Source organism: Amblyomma americanum, chromosome 7, assembly GCF_052857255.1.
Source record: "Amblyomma americanum isolate KBUSLIRL-KWMA chromosome 7, ASM5285725v1, whole genome shotgun sequence".
Lineage (NCBI taxonomy): Eukaryota > Metazoa > Arthropoda > Arachnida > Ixodida > Ixodidae > Amblyomma > Amblyomma americanum.
In genome coordinates this window covers 112,227,957-112,251,106 of record NC_135503.1, presented here as the reverse complement: position 1 = coordinate 112,251,106, position 23,150 = coordinate 112,227,957, and the positions used below count along the sequence as shown (strand labels likewise).

The 23,150-nt window shown below is 44.7% G+C and overlaps 1 protein-coding gene across 5 annotated transcripts in view; it reads left to right on the top strand.

Moving 5' to 3' along the window:
* LOC144099483 (sodium-coupled monocarboxylate transporter 2-like) overlaps positions 1 to 23,150 on the top strand; it is a 162,483-nt gene that overhangs the window by 73,890 nt on the left and 65,443 nt on the right. For 2 of the 5 annotated variants that reach the window (XM_077632815.1, XM_077632819.1), the window contains exon 2: positions 10,693 to 10,774. The exons of the other annotated variants lie outside the window; for them this stretch is intronic. In XM_077632815.1, coding sequence (XP_077488941.1) covers positions 10,693 to 10,774 — 82 coding nt within the window. The remainder of the gene's footprint in view (positions 1 to 10,692; positions 10,775 to 23,150) is intronic. 5 annotated transcript variants of the gene reach the window in all.

Here is a 23,150-nt window from a genome sequence, read left to right as displayed (position 1 = left end):
CTCTAAATTTCTGGCAACAGCAAGGAGTAAAATAGAACGGCAAGTTAATTAACGTTTATTCATTGAAAAGGCTGGGAACGAATGCATCAGAAGCCCCTTTGTCTGTCTACAGGAGAAAGAAAGGTCCTTCTTGGAGCGGGCGCGATTCTTGCCTTTTAACCACATCTAGGCATACTGGGAAACGGTTTTTCCTCGCACCTCGCCTCTTTGTCTTTCATTTTCTTTCAGTTGTTTTGCAGTGTTGTTAGTTGGCCTTATGCGAATCGTTTCTCCTCTGTCTTTTAAAGGGTTTTATTGGTGCTTTTTGGCGTCTTAATTGTTTGGCCGGTGGTGGTTCGTTTTTGTTATTTTTCATTGTACTCTATTAAACGATTTTAACTTTTTGCCGCGTTATGTATTGGCATCAGTTTTTTTCGCTTTTAGCCTACTGACTGTGCATATATACTGCCTAGAAAGTTTTCATTTTTTATTCGCACTCTGATTTTACACCCTTTTCATCACCTTTCCACCTCTGTCATCCTCGCGTTTCATCTACTCGATACCGCCCCTGGCACCGCTGATGTTAATGGCAGAGGCACATGCGCCATTCTCATGCATTTGCGCCTTCTCGCCCTCGTAAGCGATTTATATAGCTACTAGATTTCGTTTGTTTGCCGCACTCATTTTCTTGCTGCTAAGAGCTGTCGTTGTCTAAGGCCTGTAGCTGGTTCGTGCACACCTTTTATTTGTGGTCGGTTTATCATTATTTTAGTAATGCTATTGCACGTTGCAGTGCATGCACGTGTCATGAGTTCATTTTCGATTTGTAATGATCGCCAAGCGTGTGAGGCGTTCCTTTGCAATGTCCATTGGCTGACAGTTTATCACGAGGTCCAGGAAAATGGTGCAAATCGTGCTAGTGTTTATGGCGCAATAAACAGTTGGTAGTCAGCGCCCGTCCTTTATTATGTGTTCCTTCTCTCTTGTCCTTGTTGCGCTGCGCTTTCTTAATCTGTTGCGTACAAAATGAAGGATGTGTTTGGGTTCATCTTTACAGCGCGCATGGGTTATTGTAACGGGCTGCATATTGCCTTTCTTCCGAGTTTAGTACTCTTTTTTGTTTCTTTCGGGTCATATTTTAGCATGGACTTAACGCGGACAATACCTGCAGTGGGCGCCTTCGGAATCCATGGCTCACGCGTTAGCGCGTTCTACAGGTCTGTTGCGAGAATCGTGTTTTAGCGTAAGGTGATGCGTGGCGCCATTTTCAGACCTGCCGCATAAAGGTGCCACGTCACCGGAGGTTCAAGTTACGGAAACTTGTAACGTAGTTTTAAAGCCTCGGCTACGGGGTAGGAGGAAAGGAAATTGTGCCTGCGGAACCTATTTACCGCGGCGTATACGACAGAAATTGCCTCAGAAATGACTATACGCCGCGGGAATCGTGACAGAATCACTCGATATCGACCTTTGCATGCAAGTGCGTCATTAATGAGTTTTGTTACTTTGGACGATGTGTCATAGCTACAGGGTTGTGCAAATATTCGAAACTTTCGAGTATAATATCGAATATCCTGCAATTCGATTCGCTGAGCATATTAAATAATGCAGACATAGCTTCACCAGGGAAAGCACGAGACACCACGACAAGAACAAAGGACAGCGCTGGAATAACAAATGGAGTTTAATTGAGAAACGGCCAACTTAGGACACCAGAAGACGCATGCGTATCAGACACACTAATAAACTAAAAAACGAATACATAAGTGGCGATTCACCAAGGAGTGGACACAAATGCGGCGGACTTGCTGGTGAAAGCTGTCATTCACTGCATGAGGGCAGCTTTTCTGCAAAGCATTCCTTAGGCAAAAGCTAGCTATTGCTCTTTTAATAAGCTTGGAGTGCGAGGAGACACATGGCAATAGCGCTTTCTTAGTTCTAGGTGAGTAGCTCCAGCAGATGTGGCTTTCGTTAAAGGTTAGCATTAAGTCTAGGAACCGAATGGCATTGTCACAGGGCATTTCATGGGTAAAATAATGCACATTTAAAACTATTCCAAACGAATCGAATACACTCTTCACTTTTTGAATAGTTTTCGAACAACAGACACAGAATTCGTCGATGGCTGTTTCAAGAGCAGGGCCCACTCCGATGTGGCACAGCGTGCCGCAATTGGTTTGCTCGTTCGGCGTCGCCACGCAGTCCATTCATGTGGCGGCGTCCATGATGCTCTAACATGCGGACCCCAAGACGGGGCGACGCAGCAGGGTTCAGCCACGTTCAGCGAACGCTGCCTTCGTGCCTTACATTAAGGCGAAAGCCTTTAATGGCTCATCGTTGTCCGTCCGTCCGTCCGCCCGCGAAATCTGTCGCACTATGACGTCATAGATGACGTAATCGCTGTAACCCATATACTCTTAGCAACAACTAAGCAATAGGTAATTAGTAATCAGTTAATTAGTCAATAATTGGTGATTAAATACAACAAGACAAACATGTACAAAGATTTAAAATAAATAGAAAGTTAAGCATAAATTAAATGAATATTAAAAAATAAACAAATTATAACAAAATTAATAATAGAAACGACATAAAAAATGCACTGCCAACAGGCTCCGTGGAAAAAAAATACCGCGTTCTACAAAGTTCCATGCTTTCGCATTCCTGCACATAGGAAGACTTAGGTGCCCTCAGAATTTTTAGGCCACGGCTCATGACGCTTGTACCATTCAGCAACTGAGAGGTGGGGCTAGTTCGTTCGCCATCGTCGTCAGTAGCAGAAGGTAATTTTTCGAGGGCCATGAAATGACGGTCAGAGTCAATATCCTGACTTAATCTTGGGCACCTGATTGTGGAGATCATGGTTTCGTCTTTCAATATCTACAGCTATAACTACACGAGTTACAGAGCTGTCGCTGGCTCTACGGTGTTTCGTAGGAGTATTCACTTCGTGCCAGTTTTTGCAAAAGTAGCGAATAATCGTACAAATATTCGGTTGTTGTTCGAATCGCTTCTTTCATTACTCGAATTCGATCCGGTACCAACACTATATTATTCGTATTCGATTTGGTTTTGGAAAGTGCTATTCGCACACCTCCAGTCATAACCACCAGTGTAGAGCAAGTTTCTAACGTAGGGGAACTACTGTGGTCCGTTGGCCTCTGTGCTGAAGCGTGCACATATGAGCTTACTAAAAGATTAGATAATATGAACGTCAAGGATAGCAGGAGCAAAAAGGCGCGCCAGAAGGAGCGATACAGTCTGAACTGGCGTCAATTAGTTGTCCGTACTACCACCCGCGACAATTGATCGGACATGTCATTCGACTACTGAGACGGAGGGTGCAAGAGGGAATCCCGGCGGCGGCCGCCGCAATTTCGTGAAGCGAAAAATAAAAAAGAAACTCTCGCTTGCTGTTCTGCGTCAGTCCACTTAAAGAAATAAAACTGCTGTTATACCGCATGGTCCCTCCTAGTTCGTGGGCAGCTTATCTAGTGTAATACTGCCCCTAATGCTACTAGTTGCCGGCGTCATACCTTATAAAAACCCGAAGCTGTCTTCCTGTCCTCATGCTTTGTCAAGAACGGCATTTTTGCTACTCCAGAAAAGCGACTGAAAAACTTCTACTAACTGTATCTTTTTCTTAAACGCTTTGCGCTAGCTTGTATTAGCGTCTATCAAGTCAAGAAATCCGCAGGAAATGCAACGCGGCACCGCAAGTGTTTCAAGCCGTGTTTTTTCGAAATCGCGCATTTGTCGGTTAGTGCGTCTTAAATTAAATTTGTGAAACCGCTTCACAACATCCTAAATTGTACCACAAATATCCTATTCACGACCGGGGGGCTTAAATGTTAAAAAAAGCGCGAAAACGCAAAATTAAGCTGCAGTTCATTTTTAGCTTGTGGAATACAAAATGTTCACCTTACTAAAAACAACGGATGATGGTAACCTCACTGAACGACGGCGTTGCTAAAACAAGAGAACTGAGAAAAAACAATACCGGCTCGAACTTTCACTTCCAGCGGTACTGACGCCTACTGGTGCCAACTGAACTTTCTAGAATGGCTCTGAAATTACGGTGGCGTTGAAACCACGTCTCGATTTCTTTCGTCTTCTCTGTCCCTTGCGCCAAAGGAAGAAGCTCGCGCTGAAAAGATCAGCGCTTGTCACCTTCTTTCTGTCTGTGTTTGCTTGTGCGCTGCCATTTCATTAATATCCAGTTCTGAGTATCTTCTCTTGCTTGAAGCGCTGCAATTTCAAAAGAAGGAAAAAAAATGAAGCTGAAAGTGGCATTCTTGTGGTTACAAAGCAAGGGATAGCCACAAGCCGCCCGTTTTTTCAATTCGCAGAGGTGGACTCTTTACTGGACACTTTAGCTTGTGTATGAGGCAGCAAAAAGGAAAAAAAGACTGGTTTTCAACGGCAGAAAATTAACACATAGACACAAAAAATTTACGTTTCGCTCACTCACAGGCATGCGAAATCGGAGTAACTGATGCAAAAAGTTTCATTTGAGTCCTCCGGCACTCACATAACATAAGACGGAAGGTATCCTACTCGGCTTGATTCTAAGTTTATTCAGGTTAAAATAGCTGTTTTATTTATTAATAAGCCTTCGTAATTATAAAAAAAATTTCTCGATAACAAAGCCGGGATGCTTCAAGGATACCAAATTTCATTCTTGACTTCTTTAACCTTGCAAGGAAAACAGACGTCGGAATTGTGTTGCGGATTCTTTGCACAGCTCAAAGCGAAAAAAATTTTTTTATGTAAAAATAAAAATGGTCAACGTCATAATTTGTCCTGCATAATTTGAAAGAACCTCGCTGCTGGCAAAATAATTTAACTTGCAAGGTTATATAGGGTGCCAATATGTTGCACTGTTAAGGGAGCAGCCGCGATATTCTGTAAATTTTTTTGTGCCAGTTTTCTTCATGGGTATCGGAGGTGCCGAATATAAAAAGTTCATAAATGGAATTCTTCGATTCCCGAAGAAATAAGGAACCTTGCCGCTCTCCCTTTTCCAAATATTTTATTTAGATGCGAAAAATTTGGTCAGGTTAGGTGAAATGATGACACAATGACAGCAGTCGCGCGTTGCTCTAATTACAGGATTCGCTCAATGGCTAAGGCGCTCACCTGCTTCGCTCGAGCCCGGGCTTTCTGTTTTGATGGGCGTAATATTTTGGTGTCAGATTACCTGAAATGATGGTAATCCGTAGGAAGTTTTCACAGCGACATGTCTGAGAGACCTGCGGTGCAGCTGACAAATAAATACTCATTAGGGAGAATTCTGAAAGCTCTTAAGTCTGCCTATGTGGAGGAATGTGTAATCATGTGTTTTGAGAATAACTTGTCGCTTCATTGTTCCTCTTTTTCCTCTAAGGAGAATTTCAGAAGAAGGTTCGCACAGTTACTGTAATTAAATCCCCCTTTCAGCTCAGTCACACATTTTGGCTTCTTGAAATTTCGCGCCCATTGCTGCTTTCCCGTCCAGCAGAATTATCCCCGTCCAGCCTTTTTGGCCGTCCAACGACTTTTTTTTCTGAGTGATTAACTAATTACTTCATGTCAATCAAACATTTTGATCGATTAATTATCACTAACCACTTTCATTTTAATTCATTTCAAACCTTATTTCTACTCCTTTACCTATTTTTCCTCTATTTTGCCGTCCACTGTAGTGTTTCCGTCTACCCACTATATCGAGGTCCGCGCTCTTTCGGCGGTTTTCAACTTTTTTGGGCCTAATTAATTAACTAATCACCCTAGCAACACAAAATTTTGTCGCACATCACCATCAAATCATCCTCTATCGATTACAATCATTCTTTATCTTTACTCTTCTTAGAACAAAACGGCTGCCAACACATTTAGCAGGAAACGACCCCGCCGAAAGAGCCAAATGCTTTCGCATTAATAAATTAGATAATATACTCGAATGGGTGACGATACTGAAATTTCTATAAAGTGGTTTATTTAAGAATAGTTGCATGGAATGTTGAGAGCGACTTTGCAAGCCTGATAGCTTAGCGAGACTAATATATTAGAAGCCTGATAACGTGCAAATGTTACTCGACGCTTGTAGAAAGCAGCAAGCCAGCTAGAGAGGCCGCTAAAAGTCGAAAATAGCTTCAGGTGCACTCAGTGCTGTTTTGTAGCCATTATGAGGCCCTATGACAACGTCTTTCCGCGCCTTGTGCAAGGTTAGAGTGCCTGCTGTCGACGTAAATTCGGTTCGACTTGTGGCATGGTTTTCGCCTTGGACTAATATCGGGTGCATTCTGCTTGTCCGTTTTCTCGCTGTCGCTAAAAAGCCTGCCTTAAGGCATTCATTTCAACAAGATGTGCGTGATATTCTCCTATCGTCTCTTGTAACAAACATGCAGCATTTCGTCGTACGCACCGTCTTTGCCATCCGATTTTGCCGTGCACGTCCAAGAAATCAGTGTGTCGTTAATCCTTTGCTGTGCGCTAAACACGGACCGATGATAATTTAGGCATCTTAATTTAAGCTGCAAGGTTGGTTGGCATTTCACTTGCGAGCATTATTTGCGTGTTTGGAAACACATAATGAGCATCATATAGCATACACGCTATTATTCTAGGCTTCCTGCGCTTTCAACAATCCTATAGCTGGGCAGAAACACTGAAATTTTGAGCTAAATGCTCGATAATTTAAATTAAAAATCCCAAGAACTGCTTTGTGGAGTGCTTTTCTGTGTAATAAAATTTCCGCCATGAATTTAATTCCGGCGTTGGGTGGTATGGAAGAGACCGTCGAAGTCAATAATGCTACCACGTCATGTCTAAACACAAGTTTTGCTTTGTTTTACGTCATATATAGTCTTTCCAAAAATTGAAGTTCCGAAGTAATTGAATTCCGAAAGTCGATTTTCTGTCACCACTCATTCATCGTTGGTAGGCGCAGTAAGTTCAAGAAATTTACATTGCACATTTGGTGTTTGGCGCAAAATATGGTTTCAGCGGCAACATAGGGAGTTTGTCAGCGCAAAGCACGAAGAATTGTTTTGACAGATTTATTACGAGCCTATAGTACCAATTAATTACTCACAACAGCGCAGGAAACACGGACAAAAGGGGAGAATAGACAAAACAAGAGCTGACTTCAATTGAAATTTATTATTGGAAGGGAAGAATAAATACATCTTCGAATCGTACAAAAAACAAACATAAACGGAGCCGGCATACAAGGCATGAACTAATGCGTACGTGTCCAAAAACAAAACAAAAAACGCTCTGGCCAGAGGAAGATAACACTGGACGCGTCCTTAATCGCGCTATCAATCAAGATGGGCACCCTTGAGGAAATCAAGTTCGTTCTGTGACACCACTACAGAAGGCCGACTGACGCAATTAAGTGTTTTCAGAATTATTCATGTGACAGGCTTTCATTATTTCTCTAGCCAATTGGTCCTTCAGTCTACAAAGATTGGGTGTAGCAGAAAATATTACCATACCTACAGCGCTTGTTTGGTCGGTTCTCCCCTTTTGTCCGTCTTTCCTGCGCTGTTATGAATAATGAATATTTACCAACTCGCCCAACAGTTTTCACTGATTATGGTACCAATTACTCACTTGCCTTAAATGTATTTAGGAAGCGCATAACGCACTTTAAACAGAGCTGAATTTGCGAACAGTGGAGAGCGTGGCGGAGCAGCACAATATGCGCAGCAGAGTCCGGAATTTCTGCCAAATACTACACAGCCAAGCCAAATTCGAGCTGTGCACATCTCGGCATTCCCGCCGGAAGTGGAGTCGACTTAACAGTTCTTTTTTCATACCCAGCGATTCTGAACAAAAGCATTTTTGAACAGGAAGCCATTTGTGAACGCAATTTTTTCACATAATTTAAGATTTCGCTATAATAATCAGCATATCAGCAGGTCCCCCGACGGGAGTCTTGAATTTTTTTCTATTAACGTTATTGCTATCGTCGTTCTCCATTGGTTTTCTATGGGAGTCAGCTATTGGATTCGACTGATGGAAACACTTTAAAGGAAAGATTGTGCTACATATCAGAAGAATGCACCATTACCTTCAATATTACTATTAAGGTGTCTTACAATTTTGTACTTTCCAAAATATTTGTCCGAAATTGCTGGACATGTCCATCTAAGTAACGCTATCTATGGCTCGCCTGTTGTCCAATGGACGCGCCCTGGATGGCACTTTATTTGGCCCACAGTGGGTCATAAGGGCCATGTGGATCAAATAGTGGCAACATTAAAGGATGTGCCACCCGTGGACGCGTGATCCACGTCATCTTGGAAGAGGGCACTGGAACAAAGAGCGCAGTGCGGCTACAACTCTCACTCAGTTTCACTTGGCCTCCGGCGGGCGGAAAGATACATTATATTCGTTATTTTTCCAACGCCCATTGCTACAAAGCCACACCAACTTCTGCTACACAGGGTCCACACGTTTGTGTAATGACCTCCGACGCAGTGAATTGGCCTCGCACAGATGGTGGACATAGGGCACGCTACTCGCTGTTGAAAACTCGTACTCTTCAAATAAAGTAAGAGCGCGGATATATATATTTTTTTACTTTAAGACGGCTGAACAAAACTCTTCGTGCTCACTATCCTCAATGAGCTTTGATACGCGCTCAAAATTTCCTACACGAGACAGGTATTTGAAATATCGATTTTCGAAGTCAAAAGATTCTTGTTTAAAACACTTCAAGCGACGCGTAGGATGTACGGCAGCGCCAAACACGAATTCTGTTTGCATTCGGGAATTGCTGTACACAGTAGCGACATAGCTTTTGCCTAAACACTTCTCTCCCCAACTGATGACATTGAAGATAAATAGCGAGAGCTCGGAGTTCGGGTTCGCGCTGGCCGCTGATTTAGCAAGACAAACGCGTTAGACGCGTGCCACGCATCGAAGAGCGCGATCTGCGGGAGGAACACGTGTCTAATGGTCTTTGCGCACGTCCTCGACCTTCGCCCCAACCTGCAAGGGAGCTACGTGGACTGCATTTAATGCGGGTCATCAGAGGTGAGAACCGCGAATAGGATTGCACTACCCGGCGTGCGCCGCGTTGCTCTATAGACGTCTTTCCTCCTTTCCTTGTTTCGCGCCTTCGGGCAACTACGACCCGATAGAGGTAAAAAGAATAGCGGGAATAATGTCGGCCGTTTTCCGCTGTTGAGACGCCCTCCAAGGTATCAGAAGTTTAGCATGCGCAAGTTCGGTGTTTCCTCAGAAATCGTCGATTCTAAGAGGTAATTAGCATACGAAATACAGAAAGTTACATTATTTCCCTGAAAGCTGACGTAAGTGGTGTCATGGTTGTGCTGAGTCTTAGCACCAAGCCGTTTAAAGGACTGCGCGAACTGAAAAAGGGAGGGTCACTGGCAAGCTTCAACACGCGGTTAAAGCAGGTGCCGGCGCCATTGAGTTTATTCCATGAAATTTTGGGAATTTGAACAAAAGGCTTTTGCTTCAGAAAGTGTCATCACAGAGCCTGAAGCGCTTTCTTGGTGATTCGCAGAAGACGCGCAATTCGTTCCAGGCGATGTCATTATAATGTGACTAGCTGCACCCTTGGATGATAAAGCAACTAGCGGTTTTGCAATGAATCCTGACGTCACAGGAGCAACTGTAGGTGAAAAAGAAGCGAGAGAATGGAGAATGAATTGCCCGAAGATACCAAAATTTTAGTTGCGAGTTTTGTTCTTTCAAATGATGTGATAGATATTACAATGCATGAATCATCGCGTGGCATCCATCTAGAACCGCTAAATAATTTATAACTGAATTTCTTCTCTCACGCTGTTTCTATTTCGGTTTCATGAGCCAAATGATGGCTGTGACGTGTAAGTCAGCTTTAGGCCACATGAGGCACAAAAAAAAAAAAAACTTGTAGATAAACGCAGGCTCCACGTTCAGGCCTGAAACATCTGGCAGTCTTCAGATCAGAAGAAAAAACGAACTACGAGCACATATTGAGGTGAACTCTTAGCGTGGCACAAGCTAGATCAATTGTCATGCCACGCTAGACATAATGGACATGACTGCGAGCCTGACATTTGCCCATCACTGCAGTGTTATCAGGGTGGACAACAGCCTTGCTCTTCTTCCACTTGTGTGAATAGCGACATGTGTGCAGAGTGAAATGGCAGATCTGGGCCAGAATTGTACCATTTTATAATGCCATTGTATTTTGTTTTCTTCGGGATTGGCTCAAACCAAGCCAAGTTAAGCGGGAATGTATGCAGCACGGCAGAAAAAAAAAATTCGACCGGAGATGTGCGAGACAAGCGCTTGTCCCGTTCATCTGCTGTCTCTTGTCTTTTCTCTCGCCCTATAAGCATTCCCAAATAGCAAAATGAACCAACTCGTCCAGCAGAAGCTGCTACTCAAGAAACGCTGAGAGCTGCCAGTCACATGGCGAGGCAGAAAAAATAATGAAACAAAGTAGGAGGATGAAACACGGACTTGTATTTGTACATAGCTGAAAAAACCGCCAAAGAGAACACAAGTACGAAGATAGAATTAGAAGGATAGATGCTAACTGGCAACAGAAGTTAATTTGAGAAAAATACGCGTATGAATAGGAACACATGAATAGAGACAAAAGAAGCAGCCGTCACTTTGATGCATCGCCACAACATGAAAAAGCTGGCGAGAGGCATCAAGAAGACCCAAGGTCTCCGACTGGCTGTATTTTTCACGGTGCAGACCAACAAAGGCGGCACTCCTCTCCGGACTGATAACTGTGGCAGTGGAAGATCCGTTCCTGGTGCCTAATTCGGAGTCCGTGGTGAGTCTTTTCAGGACCAAGAATCTAGTAGATTGTGCCGCATTTATTGTGAATATAGAGGACCTACATTACTCGATGCCCCTTATTGAGATAATGAAGACAAGTCAGGAGTGTATCACGACGAAAAACGACGAGGCCACATTTGTGTCTAGATGTGGTATCCCGGTTAGGTCATTTCTTGAAACACTTTTGTTTTATCTTGCATAGGCTCTCATAGAATGCAATGGAAATTTCTTTGTTCAACGTAGCGACGTTTGAATAGGTTTTTGAATTGCCCCTACTCTTAGCAACTTCTTCGCTAAGATATATAGAGCCATACGACATATGTTAGCTGGTCTAGTTCCGAGAATCTGTAGACATGTAGACGAATATCTCGTGTTGTCTTTTCAATGTAACCTACAGCGTAGTGTTAATTGTAGATGTCCTATGCGCGTTAAAAATAGTAATTTTTACAGTCAAGATCCGAAAAGACGGAATGCTCCAGTTTCTGGACCTAATGATGTATTTCCAGCCCGGTCATGTTTGTTGGCACTGCCACCCTAGTGCCAAAAAAGCACAACTTGTTTACTTGTCCGGTCACTCCAAAGTCATTAAGAATGGAATTGTTACTTCAAGTATTCGCTATTTGGCCTTAGATGCCTTGCGTCAAAAAAGAAAAAAAAACCTAGTAACTTCGTGTATTGGAGCCGCCATCTCACAATCTTGCTCGCATTATTTAAAGGAAAGTGTCAGTTCAAAGGTGAGCAAGCTAAAATGAAGCGGATATCCGAAGTATTTAATCATGCAAGCTTGAGGCAAATTACTAAAGTGGGTCAAGACTGGATCAAGGCCTAAACCTCTAGTCACGGAGCGGCGAAGATCCGCAGTGATACCGTGCTTGCACCACATGGCACAGGGACTGCAAATGTTGCAGGGCGCTGCAACGCCCCGGTGGTCTTTTCGACATCTCGGAAGTTGGGTGAATTCTGTTCTGAGATGCGCAGCTGGTAAAATGATGATGAAAAAAAGAAAGAAACGAGTCGATCATCAAGCCCACAGCACCGTTCGTTCCATGTGGCGTGAGGGTTGTCTACAAGTTATCACTCTCCTGTTGTGCTTTCGTAGGCCGGACAGGGCGTTGTCTTCATGAAAGAATAGGAGAGAACAAGAGATTACTTGGAAGGGATTGTCTTTATAACCTGACGAAGCATTGCCGCACGTGAGCTACTAACGACAAAAAGAAAAAGAAACAGTGCACACCGCTGTTGGTTGCACAACGATTCTTTTCAGGTACTGTGACCATTTGGTTCGAGAACTCATGGAAGCCTTTTACATCCAGTTGAATAGTGCTAATTGTATCAGTGTAACTTCCGTAGCATAGACTGACGGGGAACTCAAATTTTCTACCCTCATGACTTGAGTTTCAGTGGAAATCATTAAGTGCTTTGGTTTTATGCGCGTGGCGCATCGTGTGATAATTGCTGCCTTTGCGCTTTTTGTGCAGTTTGTGCTCCTATTTATACGCGTACTGTTTTTTTAACAAAGTTCAGTTGCGAGTTAGCGCCTGGCCTTGTAATTCGTTTTTCTTCGTCCGTGTGGTCCCTTTCGCGCTTTTTCAGGTATGCATTTCAAGCAACTTCTCCAACTTTCCGCTCTTCTAAGTTATATTCTTACAATTGGCTTGATGGTGCTTAGACCGAATACCCAGTCGGCAGTGAGGAGATTGTTTGTGTACAGTGGACATCATTGAAGACTTTAACTGATCGCCTTAAAACATGCGGACAAATTGTTAGCGCTTGGGTTCGGTTGTTTTATCTTCTACGTCCCTGTGTGTTCGTTGTGCTATGAATGTTAAATTGAAAGTGATTCGCGCCTTATCGGCAATAAAGCGCAGGCCTGGAATGAGAGATTTGTATAGCGTCACTAACGTTCACTGCATGACAACAAACCGTGCTCTCAAGCATGCGATACGAAGGAACTGTTACCGATGAGGCTTATTTTTCCATTTTTATCGAACGGAGACATGAATGAACCTAGCTTCGAATTAGGCAGGCGTTCTGACTTACGTGTCCACCATAATTCAGTATTACTGCAAGCAACGCATACGTTCACGAGGTCTTCTTCAAGGTCGCCGATTCGTATGCCTCATTACGAAAAAGGTGCGCAGAGCGCCGTTGGCTTCCATGTGACTAAGGTGTACGATAATGAAAACAGCGAAACAGCGTCGCAACCAGGCAATGCTGCGTTGATAGTACCTAATGAGAAGGAAGGTTGAAAAATAAAAAGTTCTAAGAAGAGCAATCGTGGTTAGTCGTTAGGATTCACCAGTACGGAGCGGTCTTGAGGTACGCAATGCTCACTTGAGTGCATGATCAGATAAGCACAGCGGAATTATAAGCATGAAATGCTTTTAGCTCCTATTCTCGACAAATTCAGGCGAACACTACCCGAAAACTGCACCGAACCCGAGGCCTAACGTGACGTCATAGCTGAGGTCGACTACGAAGCCGAGCTTACCCGAAAGTTTCTGAGCGTGTCCGTTCGAGCGGTATCCAGGAGTGAGTGAGTGAGTAATAACTTTACTGAGTGTCCGGCACTGTTTAGCGTGACCGGGCCTAGGTGTCCCACATGGGGACGTCGAGATTTTGTCCCTTCGCCGCCTCGAGGGCCTGTTGGACGGCCCAGAGCTGGTCGTTGAGGCTTGACCAGCGCAGAGCGGCGGATCACCTCGAAGAGAGGGTTACGGCATTAACACCGTTTAGGTGTGCCTTACATTCCCAGAGTAAGTGTTTAGGTGTGGCTACGCCTGTCTTGCAGACCTCGCACGTGCTGGTGTTATATATTTCGCGGTAGCTACTTTTGTATTGCAGTGAGTTCTGGTACATGTACGTTTGTAATTGCCTCCGGGCGACTGCCTGAGCTCTACATCGTTTGTTTCTAAGCAGAGGGAAGGTCCGACGGCCCAGGTAGAAGGCTTTGGTTAATGCATTGAAGCTCTTCAGCCTATCTCTCCCCCCCCCCCCCCCCCCCCCCGTCTTCACAATGGCTCTCTTCGGCATGGTTTGCGAGACCTCGTGCGACGGAGTGAGCGACCTCGTTGAGGTTGGTGAGGTAGGGAGAGACGTCCCCCATGTGTGCGAGGAACCAAATTAGCTCGTTCTTTTTGTCCAGTGAGCGTTTCAGGTGCTGGATTATTCGGTAGACATCCACGGATATTCTCCCCTTAGCGGAATTCTTTATGGCTGTGCGCGAGTCGCTAACAACGGCCCCGAGAAAAAAGAAGCCTGAGCACCGCGAGTGACTTCTTCCACAACAACGACTACATCCACCGCGGGAGAAAACATAGCACCTTCGTGTCTCGACGCCTTAGTCGACATGGCCATCGGTCTTTGTTTTCCTTCGTTGACTGACAAGACACACAACAAAACAGTATACTCAAAAGAAACACGTGCCAACTAGCTTTTCATCCGTCCATACTTCGTATTTGTGTACTATGATTGTCCCAAGAAGTAGCCATGTCTGGAAAGGTGCAATTCTGGTCAAACGCTGCTCGCGTTCATATCACGAGCAGTCTTGTGTGTTCCTAGAGTTTAGCTCCAACTCCGCTCTCTCATGTATTTCACTCCCTTTATCAATTTCCATATATTCGGCTCAGGTGTCCACTCGCATACCTAACAGTTATGAACAAGAGTATTTTTCAGCTGGAAACCGTTTATGAACGCAATTTTTTAATGTAATGTAAGATTTCACTATAGCAATCAATATATCCACAGATAACCCGAGGGCAGTCTTGAATTGTTTTTCCATTAACCTTTTTGGTATCGTCAGAAGCGTTCCCCGTTGGCTTTCTACGGCAGTAGTAACTGCATGCGAACGATGAAAACACCTTAAAAGAAGGATTTTCCTACACATCAGAAGAATGGACCATTTCCTTTATTATATCCATAATAATGTTCAAAATTTTTTACCAAGAATATTGTACATGAGACTGCGAATTACCGTGCCTCTCCCTTGATCCTAATATGACCTTCAGCATTGTCTCTTGTCTCTATTTAACGTACCTTCGGAACTAATCCGTAGTACTACACTAGAAATACGACGGCTGTTTGTCTCTTCCTTCTCTCACTCTCTCCTTCAACCTTCCCTCGTAACATGGCTGAGGTATGTACCGAGAATGAGGCAGCTAAAGCGCCGATCATTCCCTCATTAGCACTTTGTGATAGCGATAGTTGTGTCGATATCCAAGATATAATATTGGCCTATCTAGCAACTGTCTGGTAAATGGTATAGTACAGAATACGGCATGCCGCCAAGAGCCGATGCCTGGTGAGAGTAGGCCTGTTTGTTTGCTTATGGAGTTTAACGTTAAAACACGACTCAGGCTATGAGGGACGCCTAAGTGAAGGCCTCCAGGGTTCTTTTAACGTGCACTGATATCGCACAGTACACGGGCCTGTAGCACTTCTTGCCCATCTAAATGAGCGACCGGGACCAAACACGCGTCTTTCGGGTCAGCAGCCGTGCACCATAACCACTGAGCCGCCACAGCGGTTCGGTGAGAGCATGCGTCCGCCGGCCCGTTGAGAAAGGGTTTCGCCCTGGACGGGGCAGTGAGACCAGGAATGTGCCCCGACGGGCTCCCCCATAAACCGCGCTTCTTTTCGTCAGCAGTGCCGCCGCAGCGTTCCTCGTTGCGGTTTTCTGCGCTCGTCACTGTTACAGATTTTTCTTTTTATTTTTTTCCTTGCGTTTTCTTCACCCGGCAAGGTAAAACTTGCCGAGTCGGGCGCGGGCAGCACTGGCGTCTTCTAAGCGATAGATGGCAGGTTTCCGTATACTGTCTATTTCTGCTACGGGACGTCGCAGAAAGATGTGTATCTCTCGTTTCGCGCAAAGAGGCTGCCTGCCTCCAACCCTGTTTTGCTTTCGCACAGGCGGCTTACACCGGCCACAGCCGCCGAGGACAACTCGGGAACATGGCCTTTGGGCGCTGAATGAAAGGCTATCGTGAGATCTTACTTTACGGCCCTCCCTATTTTTTAAATCCCTCAGATGACTTGTGCATGGCTTACACAAATAATAAAAAACGTTCAGGTCACTGCGGTAACCCGCTTTGGAGGAATGCGAAAGCATTGACGCCTCCTCGTTTCGCTTCGCCTCTCTTTGCTTCACTCGTCGCCGCTCTTTGCTTCACTGGTATCTTCTCCTCACATTTACTCAATTGAGCACAGGTGTAAATTCATCCAATTTCCTAATTACCACAATTAATTGACTTACTAAATTAAGTTCCACCAATTCCCATTTATGAGTTTTGAGACTTGGCGCCACGGTTCGTTTTCAAATTTGGCGCCACGCGTTGGCTCCGCCTACACTTCCGGCTTTTCAAATTTGGCGCCAAACGTTGCCCTGGCTAAGCCCACTTTGTGAACATATTTGGCTCCAATTAATTAACTAAGCAATTTATCGACATAATTCATTTTTCGACATTAACCTCACGTATCCTTCTTTCGATTACAACAATTTGTTTGGCGCTAGCCCTTCTAAGTTCCTCACAACTGCTGCGAACACGTTTTGTGACCATGACCTTGTCGACATAGCCTAGTAATGCTTCCTCATTAATGTATATATAGAGGGTGAAAAAAAAGTATTGGAACTTGAGGTGCGACATACTATATATGGCCTACGCAGTTCTTCAAATGAATTCGTTGTAATGATGACTATGATAAGTGTTTTTTTTTTACTATGAGCGCCTTCGTTGAAAGAACAGAATCACATGACGACTGGTAAAGTTAAGTGCATCTTAGACAGGCTTCGAATGATCACACGAAATTGAGGCGATCGCGTTTGGTGCCAGCACATATATTATGTGCAACCGAAAAAGGTCGCGAAAAAAGAAATTTACGCTGGTGAATCCGTAAGGCTTTCATTTGTGTTCACTTATATGTGAACTTGCCTTGCACTGTGATTGTATTTTCTTATTGAGGACCTTCTACATCTTGTATTCCGAGTTAAACTGTTATGTGCAACCGAGCAATAAGCCTGCATGGTTTTCACAATTTAATTGCTTTTATCAGAGTATAATAATCATGTGTTGATAAGTTTCTGTTTTAAGTTCAGTTGCCTTATATCACCAACCCACGAGTGTTCAGCCACAGTTGACCTGTGAACGAGCACATGATATTCTTCAAGCTGCATCTCACAGCCTTGCGATCATGTCCAACTCCCACATGTGCGAGTGATAAACAAGGGGGATAAAGAAAAAAAACGGGACGTGATAACATACGAATGATAACACAAAACTGCCGCACAATACTCAAATCTAGCACATGCTTCTTGTTTGCACTATGTAATACAAGAAGAATAGATTGCAGTCAGAAAATTAAAACAGAAACCAAAAAGTAGTGCGCACAGGTGGTTGTAATATGAGTACACGCATGCTCCTACTACAAAATACTAACTAAAGCTGCTCGGAACAGTCGGCAGTTGTATGTGTTCGTGTTGGTTTAGGTATGTACTAACCACTGCGGATAATAACCCGGAAAGCAGCCAGGTTTCCTGACAATGTGATTTATTATGTCATGTGCGCCCGCCTGTGGCGGTAAGCGCGCTTCCGCCAGTCAATCACTCTTCCAGAACCGATAGCCATAATTCGATTAGAGCTTTTTAGAGACGCCTTGACGCATGAGAGTCGGAATTGAATACGGGGCTTAATATCTGCGACAGCGGACATCTTTGGTCAAGGCAGTTCATAGCTTCAAATTGAAACCGGCGCCAAACAACGTTTAGTAGCTCTGAAAAATTATGTTGGAGGACAGGAAATGGGTAGCAGAAGTAAAAAGCTTACACACCTCCTTTTTAGTTAATTGATTTACTCTCTGCATTTTTATGATCCGTACAGGTGCGAGCAAAAAGCTGATCTCACATGCTGAGCACTCCACTGTAAATACATCTTAAGAGCACTTCTTGTTTGGCAAGTTGTTGATCGATCATTGTAATTTTAAGGTGTGCGTGTGTGTGTGGGTGTGCGTGTGCGTGTGTGTGTGTCTTCTGTGCATGTGTTTGTGTGCGTGTGTGCGTGCTAGGTTTCTGGTGCCTTGAAATTGCACTGCAAATACGATTAGGCGCAAAAGACATCCCTATAGATCGACACCCAACTCCACTGACAATAGAGGTTGGCATGAAGTATACAGGCAGACAATGCAGTGAGGACCGGTAAAAATGGTATTCATTTAAAACACGATGGTAGGAGTAATGCCTTCAGCACTGACCATTTTCTCATTTGTTTCCGACATCCCAGGAAATGCTGGTCATTTATTACATACTGATAGTTAGGACCATATCTTCTACACTGAAAAGTCCGAAACTTCTCAGTGTCTCAGAGGGTTCGCAGTCATTTTGACCAGGCCAGCACATCGCTGCTGCGGCATGCGCGGACGACGCCGACGACACGATCCTGCAGCTCGATACCAACACGGCTCTCGCTGCAGAATAGGCCGTCGATTGCGCGTACAGCACCCTTCACAAAAACGGGAGCAACCAGTTTGCACGAAGTGATAAGTGTTTTGACTTTCTCCTCTGGAGTTGAAAATGACTTCTGGATAAGAAAAACAAGTTAGGAAATAGGTAATAGTTTACTCGTCCGAATTAGGATGTAATTAGTTACTGAACGCTCATGTCTTGTTTCCTGTCACATGAGAGGGACCCGTACAACGTCGTCGCTTAAGGTTTTTTACATAACGGAGCTACTTAATTCTTTTGCGTTTCGTGACTGGACACCGAAGAAGCGCGCTCTTATCGAGGCGGCAACATTTGCATGCGTTCTACATAAACAAAATTTGCAAGAGAAGGACTCGATTATGTATAGGGTATCTCGAAATTGCTTCATCACTTGAATATCACTTGGCAGAAAATTTTCCTTTCGTTTCATCACCGACTAGGTCGCTACAGACTGCACTCGGCGATCCTATTAGGAATGCACCTCGATGCGTATGGCACGTTATCCCTCCTCTCTAAGGGAAGAGGCGTTGTTACACAACTGAACAGAGCTATAAGACACACCTTGTTTCGCACGGAAATGGAGAAGATCCACCATCTCTTTCTGAGAATTCTGCCATGCTCGAGAGGGAGAACGAAAGTAATTATTATTTAATTAATGCAAAATTACATTACAGAGGCGGTGAATGAGAAATGCGCCATAATATATGAGTGCGTGAATGTTTCGCTAAGTGAAGACATATGCATAGAATTCACAATACGGGAGGCCAATTGAGAAAAAAAGTACATGTTCCGAGGCCAACACTTGCGTGAACGTTTTTTAAGATTGCATTCTTCTCAAAGCTCGTAACTCTCTGAACGGGGAAGTAGGTAAAAGCAGCGGTGTGCCGTGAGCTCAGCCTGCGGGCACCTGTCATGCAAAACACTATCGGAAGTGTAGTCGCTGTGCTCACTTAGCGGTAATCTGCATAAACCGACATAAACCATCGTGATGAATACCTTCGTGTGAGGTTCGCTTTGCCGAGGGCAGGATTTTTGTATTCTAGGTTCCGGTGTGGTTTAGGTTGAACTGGAAAACGTTGTGAACTGCATACCCTTTGGATGTAGTTTGCTTGAGGCTTGAGTGCCGGCATGTGGCCTCAGCGCGGTGCCGCATAAAGCGGGCTAGGCGAATGGCGTTTTTTTTTTTTTTTTGCCGTAGACTGCCGCAAAGAATATTGCTCGGACCTTCCGAGGCCAGTTTTTTTTTTATCATTGCACGGGCTAGAGCACAGCCACACTATTTCCCATTGTTAAAAGCACTCTGTCGCCATACCAGGCCAGGCGAATCGAGATAGATCTGTAAGATTCCTTGCGCGTAGCTCCGAACAGACTTGGCACTATCAGGCAGTGTTGGCAGTGGTTGCGGGCCTACGGCAACGGTGGCGCGTCTTTTCCTCGGGATGCTCTTTGTAAAGCTTCTCTCTTAAAATCGGGGATAAGGCCGTGTTTGTTTCAAGGCGACGGCCAAGTCTGCGGGCCCTTGGTCTAGTTACGATAAAAATGAATAATTAAAACGATTAAATGCGTCATTTCGTTACAGGAAGGCGGGATTTGAATTTAATTGCATAGGATAACGTAGGTTAGATCGGGAAACTGACGCGCGACTGCGCGTTTCCTTTTAAACTCTAAGAAGAGCATGTGCGTGTCAAAGAAAGGCTTGTCCATGTGTGTGTGTTTTTTTATAATCGGCCAATCAGGAAAGTTCACGTCTGACGAAAAAAATGCGCAGATTGATACGCAGAAAGGCAGCGCCAGACAGCAATTTGAAGCCGGTATAATTTCTCAAGTGACGCAGCCTGATAACATTTGACAGTGGAGCGAAAAGGTTCATTGTCGGTCGCGATATGCCAGTGTACAAGCCAAAAACAAAACTAATTGCACACGTGCGCACCACAACAGTTTGGGCATGCCGAAGGCCGTGCCCACTAGTTGTCACAAGTGTCAGCGTTTTGCGCGTGGACAGCGACAGGCCTGCAGAATGAACAAAGGCAGCCGACCTTCACTTCAGTCAAGGTTAATGTTGGAGAACTGCAGTGCGGCGACATTTTCCCCGGCATTGTTGGCGTGTTGCAAAACGGTGACTTGCGCATGAACGTAGGGGAAATTTCCGATACTTTGGCTCACCGCGACAATGTTTCGCTCAGGACGCGCTGGTTGGCTAGTTGGTTACACGTACCAAACGACTCCCGGCGCACACAAAAAGAGACGAAGACTAACAGAAACCACACCACAAAACGCAAAACGTCGTGCTTCAACTAGTTCATTCCCATGCAATGCGCCAACACGTATACAATACAGCGCATAAGCGCGCGCAGAAAAAACTACATATAGGCGATACGTTGTTTTCCTCCTTGATACCGACGATGAACTACGTGATGCACGAGGCAACTTTACAAACTAAACACAAACCCATTACTGCACGCCGAACTAGTATGCACGTCGTGAGCATAATGACACAGTAACGGTTGCTCCGAAGCTGCCCATTAACTTGTATACTAGTTTGGTGTGCAGTAATGTGTTTGTGTTTAGTTTGTGAAGCTGCCTCGTGTAACACGTAGTTCATCGTCGCTGTCAAGGAGGAAAACGACGTATCGCCTATACGTTTGTAGTTTTTCCTGCGCGCGCTTATGCGCTGTATTGTATACATGTAGGCGCATTGCAAGAGAATAAGCTAGTTGAATTACGGCGCTTTGTGGTGTGTTTTCTGTCAGTCTTCGTCTTTTTTTTGGCATATTGTTTCGCTATCTGCTTGTTCTTGAAAGAAAGACGTTGGAGGTCTTTCTTTCGGCACCTTTGTTTTTTAATTACTGCGCTGCTGCACAACAGTGGCATAGCATCCTGCGCAGCCTCCTCGCTTTCGTGCAGCTTCACAGTCCTCTTTCCTCACGACCGATAAATCTGTGAGGCCAAGAGGCACATAGCTGTCTTCATCTAGCTCACTATAGTCGGATGCAACTCAAGACCGTAGCAGCAATGCCCCTCAAAGGAGCCTCTCCAGCGAATAGTGTCGATCGATTCTCCCTCTTGACCGGTCTTTTTGGACCTGCTATAAATTGTAGGGTATTACAGATGAAAGGGGAATAACCACGGCTTAATCGCATTATCCGCGCCATCATAAACATCGGTCGACGTCATTGGCTGGAGGGTCAGGTTTGAGATGGCATCAGCCGCTTCTTTCTTGAGTTGTATCCAACTGCATGTAGTGTATTTCAGGAACAAATGTACCGTTATTTTACATATCGATGTCATACGTTGCGGGAGACACGGGGCACAGTGGCAGACAGGGAACAGCGCTGAGTTTAAAATGAACATTCGTTGAGTGAAGGCACACGAACCAGACTGTTACGAAAAAAGAAAACAAAATAACATCGGTTGGTCGCAAGTTGCAGGGGAGGGGGCAAGCAAATTTGGCCGGGGCTTTTCCGAGGATATTTTGTCGGGTGAAAAACTAAGAGTACCGGACTAACAGCTTCCGGCATTAGTTGCAAGCCCGCTAGAGAAAGGCAGGGAAGGATGAAGGGGGCGGAGGGAAACGGTGTTCAAAAAACCAACTGGTGAACTGGAAGGTCACGTTGATTACAGGATGAGTATAAATCAATAGATTATGCCTGTTCAGAGAGGCAACGCTGTAAACTGTGGCGGCGCCAACTCACGGAACCTACTCCAAAACTCCTTGCGAAACAGCTGGATGAGAAATATAAAGAGCTCAAAACAACGTTCTGACCCTGGCTTCTTAACGAGGAAACACCCCGCCTTGAGAGGAGGGTCGCGGGGAGAGTGGGAAGGGGGGGGGGGGGGGGAGGGGAGGTGCAGGGAGAAAAGTGCTTATTCGCGCCTCTTAAAACTCTCACGACCGCGTCTTGTCTATCTTACTCTACTTAAGCCCCGAAGGTAGAACCCATCATTGGGATTTTTGGGAAATTAGCGAGATAGCCTGGATATCAGGATGACATTGAAGCACAAAACTGCAATGAAATGCGTTGTGAATTGGCTATTTCGCGATAATAGCGAGCTTCTGATATTACTCTCCCATATTAATTTTCACTTGCACCTTAGCTCGGTTTGCATCAAGGCATCTAATCAGTGCAACACTCCGTAATTGTGCGGCTCACTAGGGCCATTTTAATCTCCCCAGAGAACCTGTACAAACTGCACACCTGATCTACAACTTGTATCTCTCGTTTTTCACAGAATGAAATAAGAAAATGAAATTATTCCGTAATATTGCTTTTGGACACCTTCAAGGGTTCGACGAAAGTTCGTCTGGTAAGGCATTAGTAGAAGCAAAAGTATTACAGTCACTGACTAAGTCGAAGTAAAAACTATGTGACGTTTCGGAACCGGTACGGGTTCCTTGTCCACAATGAGGCTAAAATGGCAAGTGGTCGAAACTAAACTACGCAGAATATGAAGTAATGATTGTATGTACGTGGGCGGCATCGTCCCTTCCTTCAGGTTCATTGTATCAGGCGTCGTTTGGATGAATGATGACTCAAGCAAAAGGCGGGTCGTTAGGTTCCGCTCTTTGGATAGAATTGCAGCGTTGTCCCAGTCAATATCATACGTGTTCTCGTGCGCGTGCTCGGCAATCACATTGGTAGCCACTTTGCGGCTTTCGACATCACGCTGATGCTCTTTCATTCTTCTGGGGAATTTTCCTGTTTCGCCTATATAAACCTGGTTACATTCACCGCACGGGATTCGGTAGACAACGCCGGGAAAGCGATTATCTGGCAGGGGATCCTTGACTTTCACCAGCATACTTCGAAGTTTGCTAGAAGGCACGTGCCCGATGCGTAGGTTAACCTTCGCGAAAATACGGGATAAAGCTTCGCTTATACCACGTACATACGGAATTCCA